Raw genomic sequence first — 16267 nt, forward strand, 5'->3', positions numbered from 1 at the left:
ACCCTGCTTTTCGTTGCGCGAGTACGGCGCCAAGTCCAACACCGCTGGCATCGGTGTGGATCTCTGTGGGGGCTGCAGGATCAAAGTGGTGGAGGATAGGTGGCGAGGTTAGCAGGTGGCGTAATTTCGTGAAGGTGTCATCATAGGCGGGCAACCAAGTGGAAAGTTCTTTGTCGCCACTTAGAAGGGCTGTCAGGGGTGCACTTATGGAAGCGAAATTTCAAATGAAACGTAGGAAGTATGAGCATAAACCAAGGAAACTTTGAAGCTCCTTTAACTTCTTTGGTTGCGGAAAGTCGGTGACAGCGTGTGGAGCTTGGCTGGATCCAGAAGGATGCCGTTTCGTGATACAACATGGCCTAGAAAAGTTAGCTTTCAGGCGCCGAAATGACATTTCTTTAACTCTTTGAGGGTTTTCGCCGTGCATGTATGGCGGCGGTTTTCTGTCCCGCAAGGTCTTTGCCGTACAGGTACGGTTTCGACCCTCCGCTTGAAATTTCGCGCCATAATGATGATGCGGGCTCACTGGGAGGTGCTGCCATCTCTTAAGACTTAAAAGAAGCGTTTGAAATTTGTGCTACCTTCTTGGGGAGATAAAGAGAACTTATTTCTAGCTTCAGCGCGTCACACAGACGGTGGCAACACCCATTTTGCGGTTTCGGTTTCGCCGCGTGATAGCAACGAAGGCACGCAAAACTTCATTTTTCTGTTTGTCGGCACTCTCTTGCAGGGCGGTGGCAGTTGATTTCTATCTTGATTGGCGCTGCTCTTAGCTTATTTATCACCACCCCTCACGAAGTATTCTCGCTCCCTTCGGCAACGCGCTTACGCGAGAGGGTGCCTCAGACCTCTGCCCAAGGCAGCCGCACGCAGGGAAGATGTCATGTGTGCGTGAACACAACTCGTCGCTCCTAGAGGAGAACAGACATGCATTTTAGGTGTGCAGACTACGATAAGGCGCTGTGCGTAGACCTGTGTTTCAAGGAGTACCACACTCTGAAATACTATTGAACGTTTTGCAGTTCTGAGTGATGCCGACACCAAAATACTGTTCCTAATTTTCTTTTACTATTTATTCCTGACTTTATACATTTTGTACATTCAAGATCCGCAATAAAGTAATTTGACAACCTGGGAAAGTTTTTTTCAAAATAATTCTACCCTCAAAGGGTTAAGTTGAAGTCCCACGTCAGTAAGGCATTTTAGAACTTGCTCGAGACGGCTGAGATGTGTTCGGAAATCAGTGGAAAAGACAACTACGTCATCCAGGTAGCATAAACACGTGTTCCATTTGAGGCCGCGTAAAATATTATCCATCATTCTCTCAAAAGTGGCTGGAGTGTTACACAGGCCGAAAGGCATTACAATGAATTCGTTTAATCCGTCAGGTGTTACAAATGCTGTTTTAGGTCGATCAGATGGTGCCAAAGGGACTTGCCAGTATCCGGAACGTAAATCCAGCGAAGAAAAGAACTCAGCTTCCTGCAAACAGTCGAGGGCGTCGTTGATGCGCGGTAACGGGTAAACGTCCTTGCGTATTATCTTATTCAGACTTCGGTAGTCAATGCAGAATCGAATAGAGCCATCCTTTTTCTTAACGAGGACGACCGGTGATGCCCAGGGACTGTTGGAAGGCTGCACAACGCCACGCTTGAGCATGTCAGCAACCTGGTGGTCAATGACACGGCGCTCGGAGGCAGATACTCGGTAAGGGCGCTGCCGTAAAGGTGCATGACTGCCGGTATCTATCTGGTGAAAAACGGTCGATGTGCGGCCCAAACCGGAAGCATGGCTGTTGAAAGAAGCGCTGAACCTCTCTAGGAGAGCAATAAGCTGGCTTCGTTTTGATGATGACGTGCCATCGTCGATGGAGCAGTGGAAAGCGTCGAGGAGTGACTGATCAACCGCAGGGTCACAAGTAAGTGCGCCAAGGTCCGCAGAAGTAGAAACGGCAGGAGCGTCAAAGATGCAGAAGGTGTCGACTGGTTGAACAAGGCCTAGGCATTCACCATGAAATAAAGCTAAAGGGCAGTCCGTGGGATTGTCGACGACCATTTTCGTGACGCCACTGCAAAGAGTAAGGAGAGCAAAGGGCAGCGGAGAACATCAGCGGCGAATGAACACCTCAGAGGGCGTAAAGAGAACAGCGCCATCAGAAATAGCGGCACACGACACAGGCACAAGCAGGGAAGAACGTGGAGGGACGGCATTGTCTTCAGACGCAAACCGTTTAAGACTAGAAGGGCTGTTTTCGATAGTCTCAAGGTCAGGAAGTGCAGAAAGTGCAGAAAGTTCGAGTTTGGCGTGACAACAGTCAGTAATGGCGTTATTGTTTGCAAGGAAGTCCCAGCCTAATATAATGTCATGGGAACAGGAGGGCAGCACGACGAATTCGACGGTATACAGTAGACCTTGAATGAAGACGCAAGCAGTAGAGGCAGCAAGAGGCATTATATTTTGAGCGTTCGCGGTTAGAAGGAAGAAGTCGGAGAGAGGCGTCAAAACCTTTCGTAGTGTGCGGCAGAGTTCGGTGAAAATTACGGATACGGCGGCTCCTGTATCTACAAGTGCTAGGACGGCGATTTCTTCGACAGAGACTTCAATTACGTTGGCTGGGGAGGGATGAGGACTTGGGCATTGTGATGCAGTTCGTGCCTCGGGAACTGCGGGCATCCCTTTTCCTGCTCGGTTGACGCGGGACGGCGCCACATCGGAGAAAGCGAGCGACGACGGGGAGATGGTGAGCGGTGGGTAGAGGCGGTCGGGCGCTCAGGGGAAAAGGAGAGGTAGGAAGGCTGGAAGGCGCAGAGGAAAACGGAGCAGGGAAAGGTGGCGCTCGCCGGATGTTCTGAAGAGGAAGCATGCAACGATGACAATGGCACGCCACGTGACCAGCACCGCCGTAAGCAAAACATATTGGGCGGTCATCGAAGGTGCGCCACTGGTGAGGGGTAAGGTCCGAGTCGTGGTTGAGGATTCAGAAAATGTTGTCGGTCGGGTAGCGGCATAGGAGGAAAATGCCGTCGGTCGTAAAGTGGCATAGATGGCGGCAAAAATGTCGGTGGTCGATGCATAGAGGGTGGCAAGGGCATTTGTGGATGAGATCAGGAAACTGCTTCAGCATAATATAGAGGTGCCGTGACTGGTGTTTGCTCAGCGGCTGGAGGAACGGCTTGAGATACTTGCTCTTGAATGAAGTTGCGGATCGTAGGATGCAAAGCAGGTGGTGGTTCCTGGACAGAAGATATCAAAGATAGCTGGCGGGCGGCCTCTGCGCGAACGAATTCCTGAATTTTTACGAAGAGAGCAGCATGGTTGTCGTCGACTCCAAGGCTTGATAGAGAGTCGGCGGGCGGGGTGGGACGTCGGGTGCGAAGCCGTTGCCTGCACAACACGTCGTAACTCTGGCACAATTCTATCACTTCAGCGACAGTGTGAGGACTCTTCAATAATAACATTTGAAATGCATCGTCCTGAATACCCTTCATTATATGCTTGATCTTCTCCTCCTCTGACATCGACGCATTCAGCCGTTTGCAAAGGTCAACAATGTCTTCAATGTAGCTCGTGAAGTTCTCACCGGTCTCTTGGGATCGTGTGCGCAAACGTTGTTCTGCACGAAGCTTTCTTACTGCTGGCCGACCGAAAACTTGGGTAAAGTTGGTCTTGAAGACCAACCACGAAGTGAGGTCGGCTTCATGGTTTAGAAACCATAGTTTCGCAACGTCCGTAAGATAGAATGCGACGTTTCTGAACTTGGTAACATCGTCCCACTGGTTATGGGCACTCACTTGCTCATAAGACGAGATCCAATCTTCAACATCTTTGTCATCTGTGCTGGAGAAGATAGGGGGATCTCGCTGACGCAAGGCACCGGCAAAAACCAAGGTGGCCGGCATCGTTGGAGGAGCTTCCAGAAATAAAATGAGAGACTCGCGAAAGTACTCTGTAGCAGGACAAGCATCAACATCTTCAGGACGAACAGCTATGTGTGACGTCCAAACACTATGCAGAGCCAATAACATAGCAATATCATAAGGAAAACTATCCTCTTTGGTACCATTAGGTACCTTATTCCCTGTGCATCCAAAGGGGAATCCTTCTTCAAGGTCCTTTGCAGAACATCGCAGAAGAACACGTCATCGCAGCATTCAAGGAACACATCTTCAATCATTTCTGGTTTGCGGCACAGAAACTGGTCACCCCACGGAACGAAGAAGCTCATTTCAGAAAGCCATGTCTTAACTGGCAAAATGCCTGCACGCCATTTAAAGAAGAAAGTTTTCACCCCCTGGATGCACAGGCATGCTTTTTACACATTTCAGCACTTTTCGCCATGTTCCACCAGAGAAATGAGACCGGTACAATGGAACTGGGAGAACAAGATCGCATAAATTCTTATACACTTTTTTACGGGATACAGTGCTCAAGAAACCAAAAGAAAATCGTGCCTCCAGAAAGAGACACTACTCAACAACCTCTTTGAGGTAACCATGTAGTCGACTTTCCATTTTATTAGAAGAGATGACAAACTGGTTCAGTATAATATTATCTGGAAAACCCACATTCTTGAGCCTTCTCGCTTGAGCTGTGAAATTTTTTTATATCACCATTCTTGCTGCACTATGATGCGTAGCTCTAGCTAGTGTTCTGAAGCTCTTTTTGTTTTTTTTACCACAGGGACAAGAAGGTGTCACCACTGCCCGGCCTCTTGATGACAAATTCGACTGGGTGAGCACTGCTTGGTCTAATGTTGCCTCAGATTGACCTGAATTATTTAAGATATTGCCAGGCTGTGAAAACTACAAGGCCTATTGTACCAGTTACCATATTTACATGATTATGCCATGGTGCTTAATTTTACACGCACCCAATTTTCGCTGGCTTTTTCAAGTCAGAAAATAAAAGGGCAGATAAATGTAACGTGCACCTGAATGTAACATGTGCCTTATATACAAAAGAAGGGTATAGCATGTCTCCAAGCATGCGATTAGACAAACACGATGTACAAAATTGACCTTCCGAGAAAGTAATTTAAAAAAAGATAAGCTTTTGTCATGTTGTTGTTGCAATTTGTGCTTTATTGGCCAAAAATACCATGCACACAAGGTGGTACACTCAAGCGATCACATTTAGAGATACTACTGTCATTGTCACGAAATTTTATGTGACTCTGCACTGGACTTTTCAAAACATGGGACTGAGAGCATTTCTGGTGCTCTGTAAACATAGCGAGATTGGCACATTGCGTGAAATACTGGTGGCTGTATATGCCTGCACATCCGGTGCCGAGGCATGCGAAATCTCGCAAAAATGATAGTATCTTTGAAAGTGATCATAGATGAGCACGAAAAGAACCCATAGCAACTTTAAAAAAAATCTGCTCTGCCGCCATCTCGTGATGGTAATGATGCTGCATCTGACGGCTCTGATGGTAGGCTGTTGCGAATGCCACAAACGTAGTTTTGGTTTTGTATACAATTGTAACATACAGGCACTTTTTGGACGAATTTTTTCGGAAAGAAGGTTCAAATTAGATTTGTGCAAATGTGGTACTATTTGATGAAGGGTGCAAATTAACACACATGCACAGATGAAGTATAAACAAGAAGAGCACTCATCCTGTTTATATTTCATCTGTGTGTGTTAATTAATAGTCATCTTCCAATAGCTATGTTTCACCAATTAGACCAACAAGGAGTACTCCTATGTTGTAATAGTGTAGGAATGTACATCAGCATAAGAGCGAACTGTATTGAGAAGGTGCAAAGACATTTCTGGCTAGTCATTGCTGAAAGCTAGGTGGGTCACTGGGCATTGGCTGGTGTTACTGTAACGGGTCACAACTATAGCATTGCTTAAACACACTGAAAAAAAGCGTCAAGAAACACATTCAAGCAGCACTGCACCGAAAGGCTACACAGTGGTTCTTTGACAACATTGTATCAACTGACATCACATTAATTTCATGGGGAACAAGCTAAAACATCTCCAAATCGTTCTGCAGCACGTAACAGCAACACATTCAAGCAGTGCTGTACCGGAAGGCTACACAGTGGTACTTTGACAACATTGACAATTTGACAAATTTTTTCATAACATATATTACGATAAGATTGCTATTCCTAGGGAGAAGTACATTTTTCATCCACACTATAGATCCGAGCGGGTTGATCATAATCATAAAGTGCGTGAATTCAGGTCAAGAACCGATATGTTCAAGATGTCGTTTTTTCCTCACACTGTTCGAGAATGGAATGCTTTATCTTCATTTCTTGTTAATATTACTGACAATGAAGTGTTTGCATTGTCATTATGACTGCCCTTGTAATATTTTTTTTCTTTTGTACAACCCCCCCACTGTAATGCCACTGTAGCGCTGTGGGTAAATAAATAAATAAATTAAAAAAATAAATTGTATGAACTGACATCACATTAATTTCATGGGGAACGAGCTAAAACATCTCCAAATCATTCTGCAGCACGTAACAGCAACATATTCAAGCAGCACTATACCGAAAGGCTACACAGTGGTACTTTGACAACATTGTATGAACTGACATCATGTAAATTTCATAGAGAACAAGCTAAAACATCTCCAAATCGTTCTGCAGCACGTAACAGCAACACATTCAAGCAGCACTGCACCGGAAGGCTACACAGTGGTACTTTGACAACATTGTATGAACTGACATCATGTAAATTTCACGGAGAATGAGCTAAAACATCTCCAAATCGTTCTGCAGCACGTAACAGCAACACATTCAAACAGCACCGTGCCGGCTTTCATAAGCCGGAGAGGAGGAAAGGCTCGCCTAGCTCCCTTTCCCACTCAATCGATATAAAGGTCTGTAAAGGTCTATACTTGTGGAAAACCTTTCTTGGCTATGAAGCGAAGGCCACAGAACTGAAGCATTATTGTGGTATCGCTGCTGGAAGTAGTCTTGCCGTTTGGTTCATGTTTTCTTATGTAGAAAATAAGAGTTCATAATTGTTTTGTTTCCTACAGAACATAGTTTGACACCATACCTAACATTTATCATTGTTATGTCATTTTATTTGTTTATTTGCCCTGTTGAGTTTTCATACCTGTGTCACATATTTTAGTGTATCATCATTCTTCCACAATGTGTATTTCGGGTCCACAGTACCACCTCATTAGTCATTGCTATAATTTTATTACTATAGGTTTCATGCACTTTACAGCAGCAGTTTTTTAGGCCCCTTTACAGCCATGTCACATCTACTTCTCGTAATTCATTACTCTACTGCAATATCATTTACACTGGCCTGGCGCTCTTTGGCCATACCTGGTTCTTGTGCCACAAAACACCGCATTCATCATCATTTCATACCATTGTTATGCCATCTTCATCATTGTATCATCATCAAACATTTGTTGTCATGCATTCGTTGTCGTATTCTCATCGTGCTGCCATCGTAGTCGTACATCACCGTCATTTGGCACTTGTCATGTAGTCGTCATCATGCTAGCGTTGTCTCACAGTCGTCAAACCATTGTTCTCATGCTGTTGTTGTCATACCAGGTTTGTCACTCCATCGACATTGATCCTTCTTTGTTATCCTATGGTAATCATGCTGTCTTGATCCAATCATAATTATGCTACCATTGTCATGCCATGAAACAGCTGCTATTATGCATCCGTAGTTGTACCACTGTTGTCGTCATGCCGTTGTGGTCGTGCCATCGTCATCACTCCAGCTTTGTCATTCGACTCTCATTATGCCGCCATAGTCCTGTCCTTCTGGTCTTCATCACTATTATCAGCTTCATCTTGTTTTTGTCACGCCATCAACGTCATACACGCCATCATCGTCATCACATTGTCCCCATTTTCTGTTGTCATTATATTGCCTTGGTTGCTCCACTAACGTCATTCCTTCTTCATTCCATTGTCATCACTGCTTCAGCATCATACAACTGTAGCCAGGCTGCCATGCGCATGAGAGACCTTGGCAAGCAAATGCCATTGTAAACTAGGATGATACCAAAGCAATAGGAATCTCAGAATGAGCACTATAGATGTTAAATAAATGTGAATTCAAAAATACAGCCTGTTGCTACATTGCTGGAATGCTAATCGCTTTACCATCAACAGTCATCAAGAGATGAGTCTTGGCACAGTTTCTTTTTGCTCTGGACAAATATCTGTGTGTTTTTACACTTTTGTTTTTAATCTGTGGGCACTGGCTGTGTGCTCTAAGAGTGGTCAGCCATGGAGTCCAAGATTTACAGTGCCACGTGACACAACACCAGCTGATGTCAGATGCCGAAAGTCATATTGATGCATTGCTCTTGACGTGATCTGCAATGCGCACGCTGGCACTCATAACCGTGCTATTATGGCTCGACTTTCTTGTGATTTGTTTATAGGTGCTTACTAACAAGATCGTATGCACCAGGAATGCTCTGGAAATCTGTGAAGTTGTTTTTACTGCCCATCCTGCTAAGGAAGCAGTTAGGGTGCTTGACTTTCTGATACACCAGCGCAGCCATTCAGTGGTCTGTTACGTTTCGCCTACGACGTGCGGTATAGCCGGCGCAGATGCAACAGACGCCGGGGCTTCGTTCAAAGCGGCGGACATTTTGGCCCGTTCAGCGCCGCCGATACGCCTCCCCGCCAAGCGCGTCCAGGCATGTTTCAATGCCACGTGTCTTCAAGTGTGCGTGTGTGTGTGCGTGTGTGTGTGTGTGCATGTTGGTGCCCACGCTTTTCAAAGCGCGGCAGCCGGGGAGAGGAGCTCCCCAAGTATGAAGCGAGGAGGTCTGACCGGCGCCGGCAAATGCGTCACTACACTCTTCTCAACCTGTCTCTCAGCGTGTCCGTGCCCCGTCACGTGCGCCTCTGACGAGACGTTCCTTCTTGCCCTCAACTGCGAGAGTATAAAAGCAGCTGCCCCCGGACGCCAAGAGAGAGGCTCCGATTTCTTCCGTTGAGTTACGTGCTCTCCTGTCTCTCCACTTCGGTCGACCTGACCGGCCGCTCTTTTGCGATGCTAGAATAAACAAGTTGTTCTGTTAGCAGTCGACTCATGCTTTGCCAGGACCTTCGGATGCTTCCAGTTGTGCCCCAGGCTGCCAGGCCAACGCTACCCTTGGGGCTTGCGACCCATTTGCAACAACGGGTGTCAGCGCTGAGATTCCAACAACTTCCATCTGTCCAATTGTCCATTTTGGCAGAAGCCAAAATGGACAATCCACTTGGTGGACTCTTACCTTCCCTGTCCATGTTTGTCTGTGGGTGAATGACACCAAGTATATTAATTGAATTAGTAAGTGCAATTTATATCCCCAATAAATCTATGAACCTTCCTTCATGAAATTGTTTATTATTTTGCTATTGCTAACACTGCTTCACCTTTTGGTCAAAACTGTCGGTTTTATTTTGTACATGTAACAATTATTTCTCAAGAAAAGTCCTGAACTAAATGTCAAACTGGGACCTGGCTTGTCCCAGCCTTAATGATTTGCTGAAACACATTTCCTGTTTGTGGATGATTTCCAGTTGGTTCCTGTTACAGATGGTGCCAGTTGTCCTCATCTTATTAGATAAAAAGAGTGCTACCAGAGAGGACTAAACAAGAAAGACGTGGTGCTGTTTTCGTCTAATCCTGGACGAACTAGCTCTGACAGTCAATCCTCGCCAATATCCGTTTGTAGTACCCATAGTAGCTATGAGGACAAAATGCACGAGGACAAAATTAGTAGAGTGTTGACAGAGTGCTGTCTTCCAACTGATTTTATTTCTACATGTGCCACTTATATATATATACCGTATTTACTCACATAATGCTTGTACTTATTTTCATAGAAAATTGATCCAAAGTTGGGGGGTGGTGGGATCACTACACGGGGAAAATTTTCCAAGGCAAGTTCTAGATGCTAAAGAGAAAACGAATTATGAAGCAGTTGTAAATTGCGGTTCTCACAGCAACCACTGTAAGCTCAAACAATATATGAGGGTTATTCAAAAACTAAGGGTTGTTTGCTTATATTTAAATATTTACACGTCAGAGTAAAGTTCCATTTGTGCAGCACCATCGGTTAATTCTTCACAAAGGTAATGAAGTCATTGTTCTGGCCTAGTAGTCTGCGTCTCAGGGGATGCAGACGACAATGTCCATGAAAATTTTTGCTCCCGCCTGTTGTGAAGTGCAAGCTGTAATTCGATTTTTACATATGAGGATCATCAGCTTCTCAAATTCATAGGGAGATGTGCCTAGTTTGTGGGCCTACAGTGAGGAATGAATGAAAGGTCAGAAAATGGTGTCGCGACTTCAAAAATGGCTGCACAATGATGTGCATGATGAAGAGTGGAGTGGTAGGCCCAGCATCCAGACCAATGAAACTGTTTAACAAGTGGACCGGGAATTGCGATTAGATTGACGAGTGACAGTTAGCCGTCTGGATGATAAATTTCCTCTTGTTGGACACACTGCACGATTGTAACTGAAAAGCTCAGATATCACAAAATGTGTGCAAGGTGGCTACCAAAAATACTTACCGACCAACTCAAACAGTAAAGAATGTCAAGTGGAGGAGCGTTTCTGGACCACTACCAATAAGACGGACATGAGTTGTTTTCGCACATTGTTACAGGTGATGAGACTTGGATATCCTACGCCACTGCAGAAACAAAGCAACAGTCAACACAGTGGCACCACTCCTCATCACCTGAACCGGAAAAATTCAAGCAATCTGCTTACTCAAGTCAGAAAATCATGGCTACTGTTTCCTGGAGCAGAAAGGGCATTCTTTTGGTTGATTTCATGGAACGTGGGACCATAGTTACAGCTGACGTATGCTGCTTGTGAAGAAGTATTCACAAAGTACCAAGCGCAAGAGCAGACGACATTGCGGCCGTGCTCAACAAGAGGAAAAGAAGGACGAGGGAGGCTCGTGCAGCGCATGAAAAAGGGGCTGGCGCAACGGAGATCGTTGGAACGCCGGCACGACTAGGGCCGCCGGGCCTACGGAACCCACATATACCGGTGAGGTTCACCTGACCGAGCGTCCGTCTTCGGGACAGGGAACGCCTCGGGTCGTTGCACGGCACGAGACCCCGGAACGGCCTGCTGCAGCCTCGAACCCGTATCTACGCGCGAGGTTTGGGAGAGCGAGCGTCCGTCGTCGAGACGAGGAGCGCCTCGGGTCGTTGCCTTGCACGAGGCCTCAGGTCGGCCTGCCGGCATCGTGGAACCCGCTTCTACGCGCGAGGTTCGGGTGGCCGGGCGACCGAGTGGCCTGTTCTCGTCTACCGAGCTGTGGGCCGTCCACCTTTTCCTGCCCCGTGCTGCTGCGTCTGCTATTCCGCGCCGGTCATCACTCGACGAACAAGTGTTTCACCTCAAGGACTCTACGTGTCACCACACTCCGGACTTAACCGCAACCTCGTGAGACTACATTTTTTTTTTTTCTATTTACGAACAACCTTATATGTGTGGGTCTAGCTTAAGATATTTTACTTATCTACGTGCCGTCTAATATAATTGTGTGTGTGCTCATCTTGCACCGTCGCCTCCATCTTCCTCCCGTCACACGCTTTGCAACGTGACGGTCCTAACAACATCACATATCTGGCGTCCGCGACAGGACTGCTCTTACGCTATAGAGAAGAGCAGCACATTGCATATGCGTGTCTGACGGGTGAGGATGGAGACAGACAAGCTTACGGCAATTGGAAAAGAACTGGGGTTGACTGGCCAGGCACTAAAGCAATGGGTAGACGAAGAGCGCGCACGCGAAAGGGAAGCGCGTGAAGCACGTCTGGCTGAACGCAATGCAGCGAAAGAAGCTGATGCCGAAGCGCTAGCTAGATTAAAGGCAGAAAGGGAAGTGCTCGAGCTCAAGTTAAAGTTGAGGGAGTTAGATGCGACAGCGGGTAGCATGGCTGCTGGGCAGCTTACAGAGAGTGTGCACGCAAATGCTACCGAGAGCTACCAAAGTCCTCACAAACTAATTCCACCATTTAATGAAGAACGCGATGAGTTGGATGCATACATTCAACGCTTTGAGCGCGTCGCAACGAGCCAGGGCTGGCCACAAGACAAATGGGCCCTATCGCTGAGCCTCTGTTTGACAGGCGTAGCTCTGAGTGTTGTCGGCAGAATGGCACCGGATCATGCCATGGACTATGCGACACTAAAACAGACGCTTTTGCAACGCTTCAGGTTCACGGAGGAAGGCTACCGAAGGAAGTTTCGGTCGGCGAAACCCGATAATTCCGAAACTGGTAGACAGTTTGCCGGTCGTCTACTGGGATATTTCGATCACTGGCAAGAAATGGCCAATACGGACCGGACATACGATGCTCTGCGGGACAAGATTGTCTCAGAACAGTTTCTGATGACTTGCCATGAGAAACTGGCAGTCTTTTTGAGAGAAAGGAACTGTCAGGGACTTGACAAACTAGCGGAAGCTACTGATCATTACCTGGAGGCGCAAGGGTTAATCAACCTTGGCAAAGGTAAAAACGAGAGAGAACATACCAAGCCACCAGGTCAAGCTCGAACTCCTGAGCGACAAGAAGAGAAGGAAAGACCACGCTGCTTTCTTTGTGGTAAACGCGGTCACAGAGCTGCTGATTGCTGGACCAATACGAAGGGTACAAATACAAATACGTCTGTCTGTGGAAAGTGCCGCCGCACTGGGCACAAGACAGGTGACTGCCCCAGAAAACCCAACAGTACTGAGAAGGCTTCGTGCTCGATGCAACAAGTAGACATGTCCAAGGCAGTAAACGAAGAGACACAGACCTTGCGTCGAGTTCCCAGAAGTTTGGAATGCGGGAGAACGCAAACGCATAAACGAGACGAGAAGTCTATGCCTACTGCCGAAGGTATGCTTGAAGGACATCCCGCTACTGTCTTGCGAGATACGGGATGCGACTCTATTATTGTCAAAAGGTCCCTCGTACCAGACAGTAAGCTGACAGGAAAAATTTCCTCGGTCTGTCTTCTGGACAGACGACTGTTGAAGCTACCTGAAGCAACCGTGGAGATCGCGTCACCGTTCTTCACAGGCAAGACTAGAGTTTTATGCATGGACAATCCCTTATATGATGTTGTCCTGGGAAATGTGAAAGGCGTACGGAATGCCTCCAATCCTGACAATGAATGGAAAAGACATCTTTTTACACCGAGCGCTATGGATGATTGCTTTAGAGCAGAAGGTGGAAACGGTTCTACTAATGAATCCATCTCTGCTGACATTTTATCATCGGCTGCTAGAGAAACTAGGGACAAGTCGGAAGTGGCAGCGACAACCAGACAGACGAGATCAGGTTCGCATTCGTTACCAGTACCAGCTATAAACCCCCTAGACATCAGCCCAATCGATTTGAAAAGCAGGCAAAGGGAGGACAGCAGTCTACGTAAATGCTTTGACGCAGTGGACAAAGAGATGAAGACGAGGTTCGCCGACGTCCAATTCTTTGTAAAGGAGGGAATTCTTTACCGAAAGTACACACTGCGGTCAAAGAAACAAATGGAACAGCTTGTCGTGCCCAGAAGCCTTCGTCATTTTGTGATGAAGATGGCTCACGAAGGGATCCTTGCCGGACATCAAGGAATAAAGCGAACCACAGACCGTGTGAGCGAAGAGTTCTACTGGCCTGGATTCCAATCAGACATCACGCGATTTGTTAAATCGTGCGATACGTGCCAGAGGACTTTTCCCAAACATCTAATAGGTCGAGTACCATTGGCAAATACTCCCGTCATTGATACCCCGTTTAAGAGAGTTGCCATTGACATTGTGGGACCATTAACTCCCATGTCAGAGAAAGGGAATAAGTACGTGTTGACAATGGTCGATATGGCAACGCGGTATCCTGACGCTGTGGCACTGCCTAGCATTGAAACAGAAAAAATAGCTGAGGCACTTCTAGAGATGTTCTCTCGGTTGGGAGTCCCACAGGAGATAACCAGTGACAGAGGCACATCATTCTCGTCACGCCTGATGAAGGAGCTAAGCCGTCTACTCTCTTTTACGCAGTTGCCAACAACTCCATATCATCCGATGGCAAATGGCCTTGTGGAGAAGTTCAACGGCACCCTTAAACAAATGATAAGACGGATGTGTCAAGAGAGCCCGAAAAAATGGGACCGGTACTTGGTACCCTTGCTTTTTGCTTATCGCGAAGTCCCTCAGTCAAGCCTGGGTTTTTCACCCTTTGACTTGTTGTATGGCCGTTATGTCAGAGGACCCATGGCGATATTGAAAGAATTATGGACAGGTGATCATCTTGATGATGACACAAAAACCTCATACGGGTATGTAGTGGAGCTACGGAAGCGTCTTGAAGACACTTGTCGTTTAGCCAAGAAGGAGCTTCAAAAAGCAAAACTTTTACCGAACAAACACTACGACCGGAAGGCCAGACCACGTCATTTCTCTGTTGGAGACAAGGTTCTGCTACTGCTTCCTTCGGACAACAACAAATTGATTCTTACGTGGAAAGGGCCATTCACGGTACTTCAGAGGATAAATGGCGTCGATTACGTTATTGACCTCGGGACAAGGACATCACTATTTCATGTAAATCTACTGAAGAAGTATGAGGAACGGGCACCTACATCACCGCCATTACCGAAAGCGTCAGCTGCTTGTCAGACTGATGACACCGAAAATGACGATCGACATGCGTACCGTTTCAAGGAAAAGAAGCGGCGGTCGACGCTAGTCTGTCGGATTCATAGCAAGCACTTCAAACCGGTGCAACTTCAATATTGAACAACATTTCCTGGCATGTTGGTTTTGTGGATCTTTTTTTCACCCTATATCGGTGTTGTGACTTGTAAATGTTGTCATCATGCCGAGTGTGCTGTGCTTGAAACTCTAGTGTTGTAGTAATTTTTATGTGTACTCTTACATACCGAGTGTGCGGTGCTCGGAATTGTAGCACTGTGGTATTTTTTATGTGTACTCAAACGTACCGAGTGTGCGGTGCTCGGAACTGTGGTGCAGTGGCAATACTCTTGTGGTGCGCGTGTGCTACGGTGGACCAGCAGACAGCGAGTATACTGAAGTTCTTTGAACGAAAGAACTTTCTTAAGTAGGGGGTGATTGTGAAGAAGTATTCACAAAGTACCAAGCGCAAGAGCAGACGACATTGCGGCCGTGCTCAACAAGAGGAAAAGAAGGACGAGGGAGGCTCGTGCAGCGCATGAAAAAGGGGCTGGCGCAACGGAGATCGTTGGAACGCCGGCACGACTAGGGCCGCCGGGCCTACGGAACCCACATATACCGGTGAGGTTCACCTGACCGAGCGTCCGTCTTCGGGACAGGGAACGCCTCGGGTCGTTGCACGGCACGAGACCCCGGAACGGCCTGCTGCAGCCTCGAACCCGTATCTACGCGCGAGGTTTGGGAGAGCGAGCGTCCGTCGTCGAGACGAGGAGCGCCTCGGGTCGTTGCCTTGCACGAGGCCTCAGGTCGGCCTGCCGGCATCGTGGAACCCGCTTCTACGCGCGAGGTTCGGGTGGCCGGGCGACCGAGTGGCCTGTTCTCGTCTACCGAGCTGTGGGCCGTCCACCTTTTCCTGCCCCGTGCTGCTGCGTCTGCTATTCCGCGCCGGTCATCACTCGACGAACAAGTGTTTCACCTCAAGGACTCTACGTGTCACCACACTCCGGACTTAACCGCAACCTCGTGAGACTACATTTTTTTTTTTTCTATTTACGAACAACCTTATATGTGTGGGTCTAGCTTAAGATATTTTACTTATCTACGTGCCGTCTAATATAATTGTGTGTGTGCTCATCTTGCACCGTCGCCTCCATCTTCCTCCCGTCACACGCTTTGCAACGTGACGGTCCTAACAACATCACACTGCTAAACACTCACCAAACTGAGACGTGTGATCAAAAATTTATGGTGTGGGAAACTGTCACCTGGAATTGTCCTCTTCCATGACAATGCACATCCTCCCACTGCTGCCCGAACCAAGGAGAAGGTTCAGGGTTTCGGCTGGGGACTTTTTGATCACCCACCCTACAGCAGCAACCGTGCTCCAAGTGACTCTTGCACTAGAAACAGTGGCTTGGGGGACAATGGTTTGAAGGCAACGAGAAACTGAAGACCGCCATTGTCAACTGGTTCAATTCCCAGGTGGTGAACTTCTGTGCAGAGGCGCTAAAGACACTGGCGCAGTGATAAGAAAAGTGCTTAGAAGTTAACGGTCATTATGTATAAAAGTTACATTTTATAGTGTTGTCACTAGAAATTATGTGCAAGGTATGTCAG

The 16267-nt window shown here is 47.2% G+C and overlaps 1 protein-coding gene across 11 annotated transcripts in view; it reads left to right on the plus strand.

Annotated features, from left to right (window-relative positions):
• The window catches only part of LOC126538440 (DENN domain-containing protein 2D-like), a 423989-nt gene that overhangs the window by 232561 nt on the left and 175161 nt on the right, over window positions 1-16267 (plus strand). For all 11 annotated transcript variants that reach the window (XR_008613950.2, XR_008613951.2, XM_050185285.3 and 8 more), the window contains one exon: window positions 4681-4731. Coding sequence is in view for 9 of the 11 variants with exons in the window: in XM_050185285.3 (XP_050041242.1) it covers window positions 4681-4731 (51 nt within the window). In the remaining 2 variants the exon portion in view is untranslated. The remainder of the gene's footprint in view (window positions 1-4680; window positions 4732-16267) is intronic.

The sequence above is a fragment of the Dermacentor andersoni genome, chromosome 4 (genome assembly GCF_023375885.2).
Source record: "Dermacentor andersoni chromosome 4, qqDerAnde1_hic_scaffold, whole genome shotgun sequence".
Lineage (NCBI taxonomy): Eukaryota > Metazoa > Arthropoda > Arachnida > Ixodida > Ixodidae > Dermacentor > Dermacentor andersoni.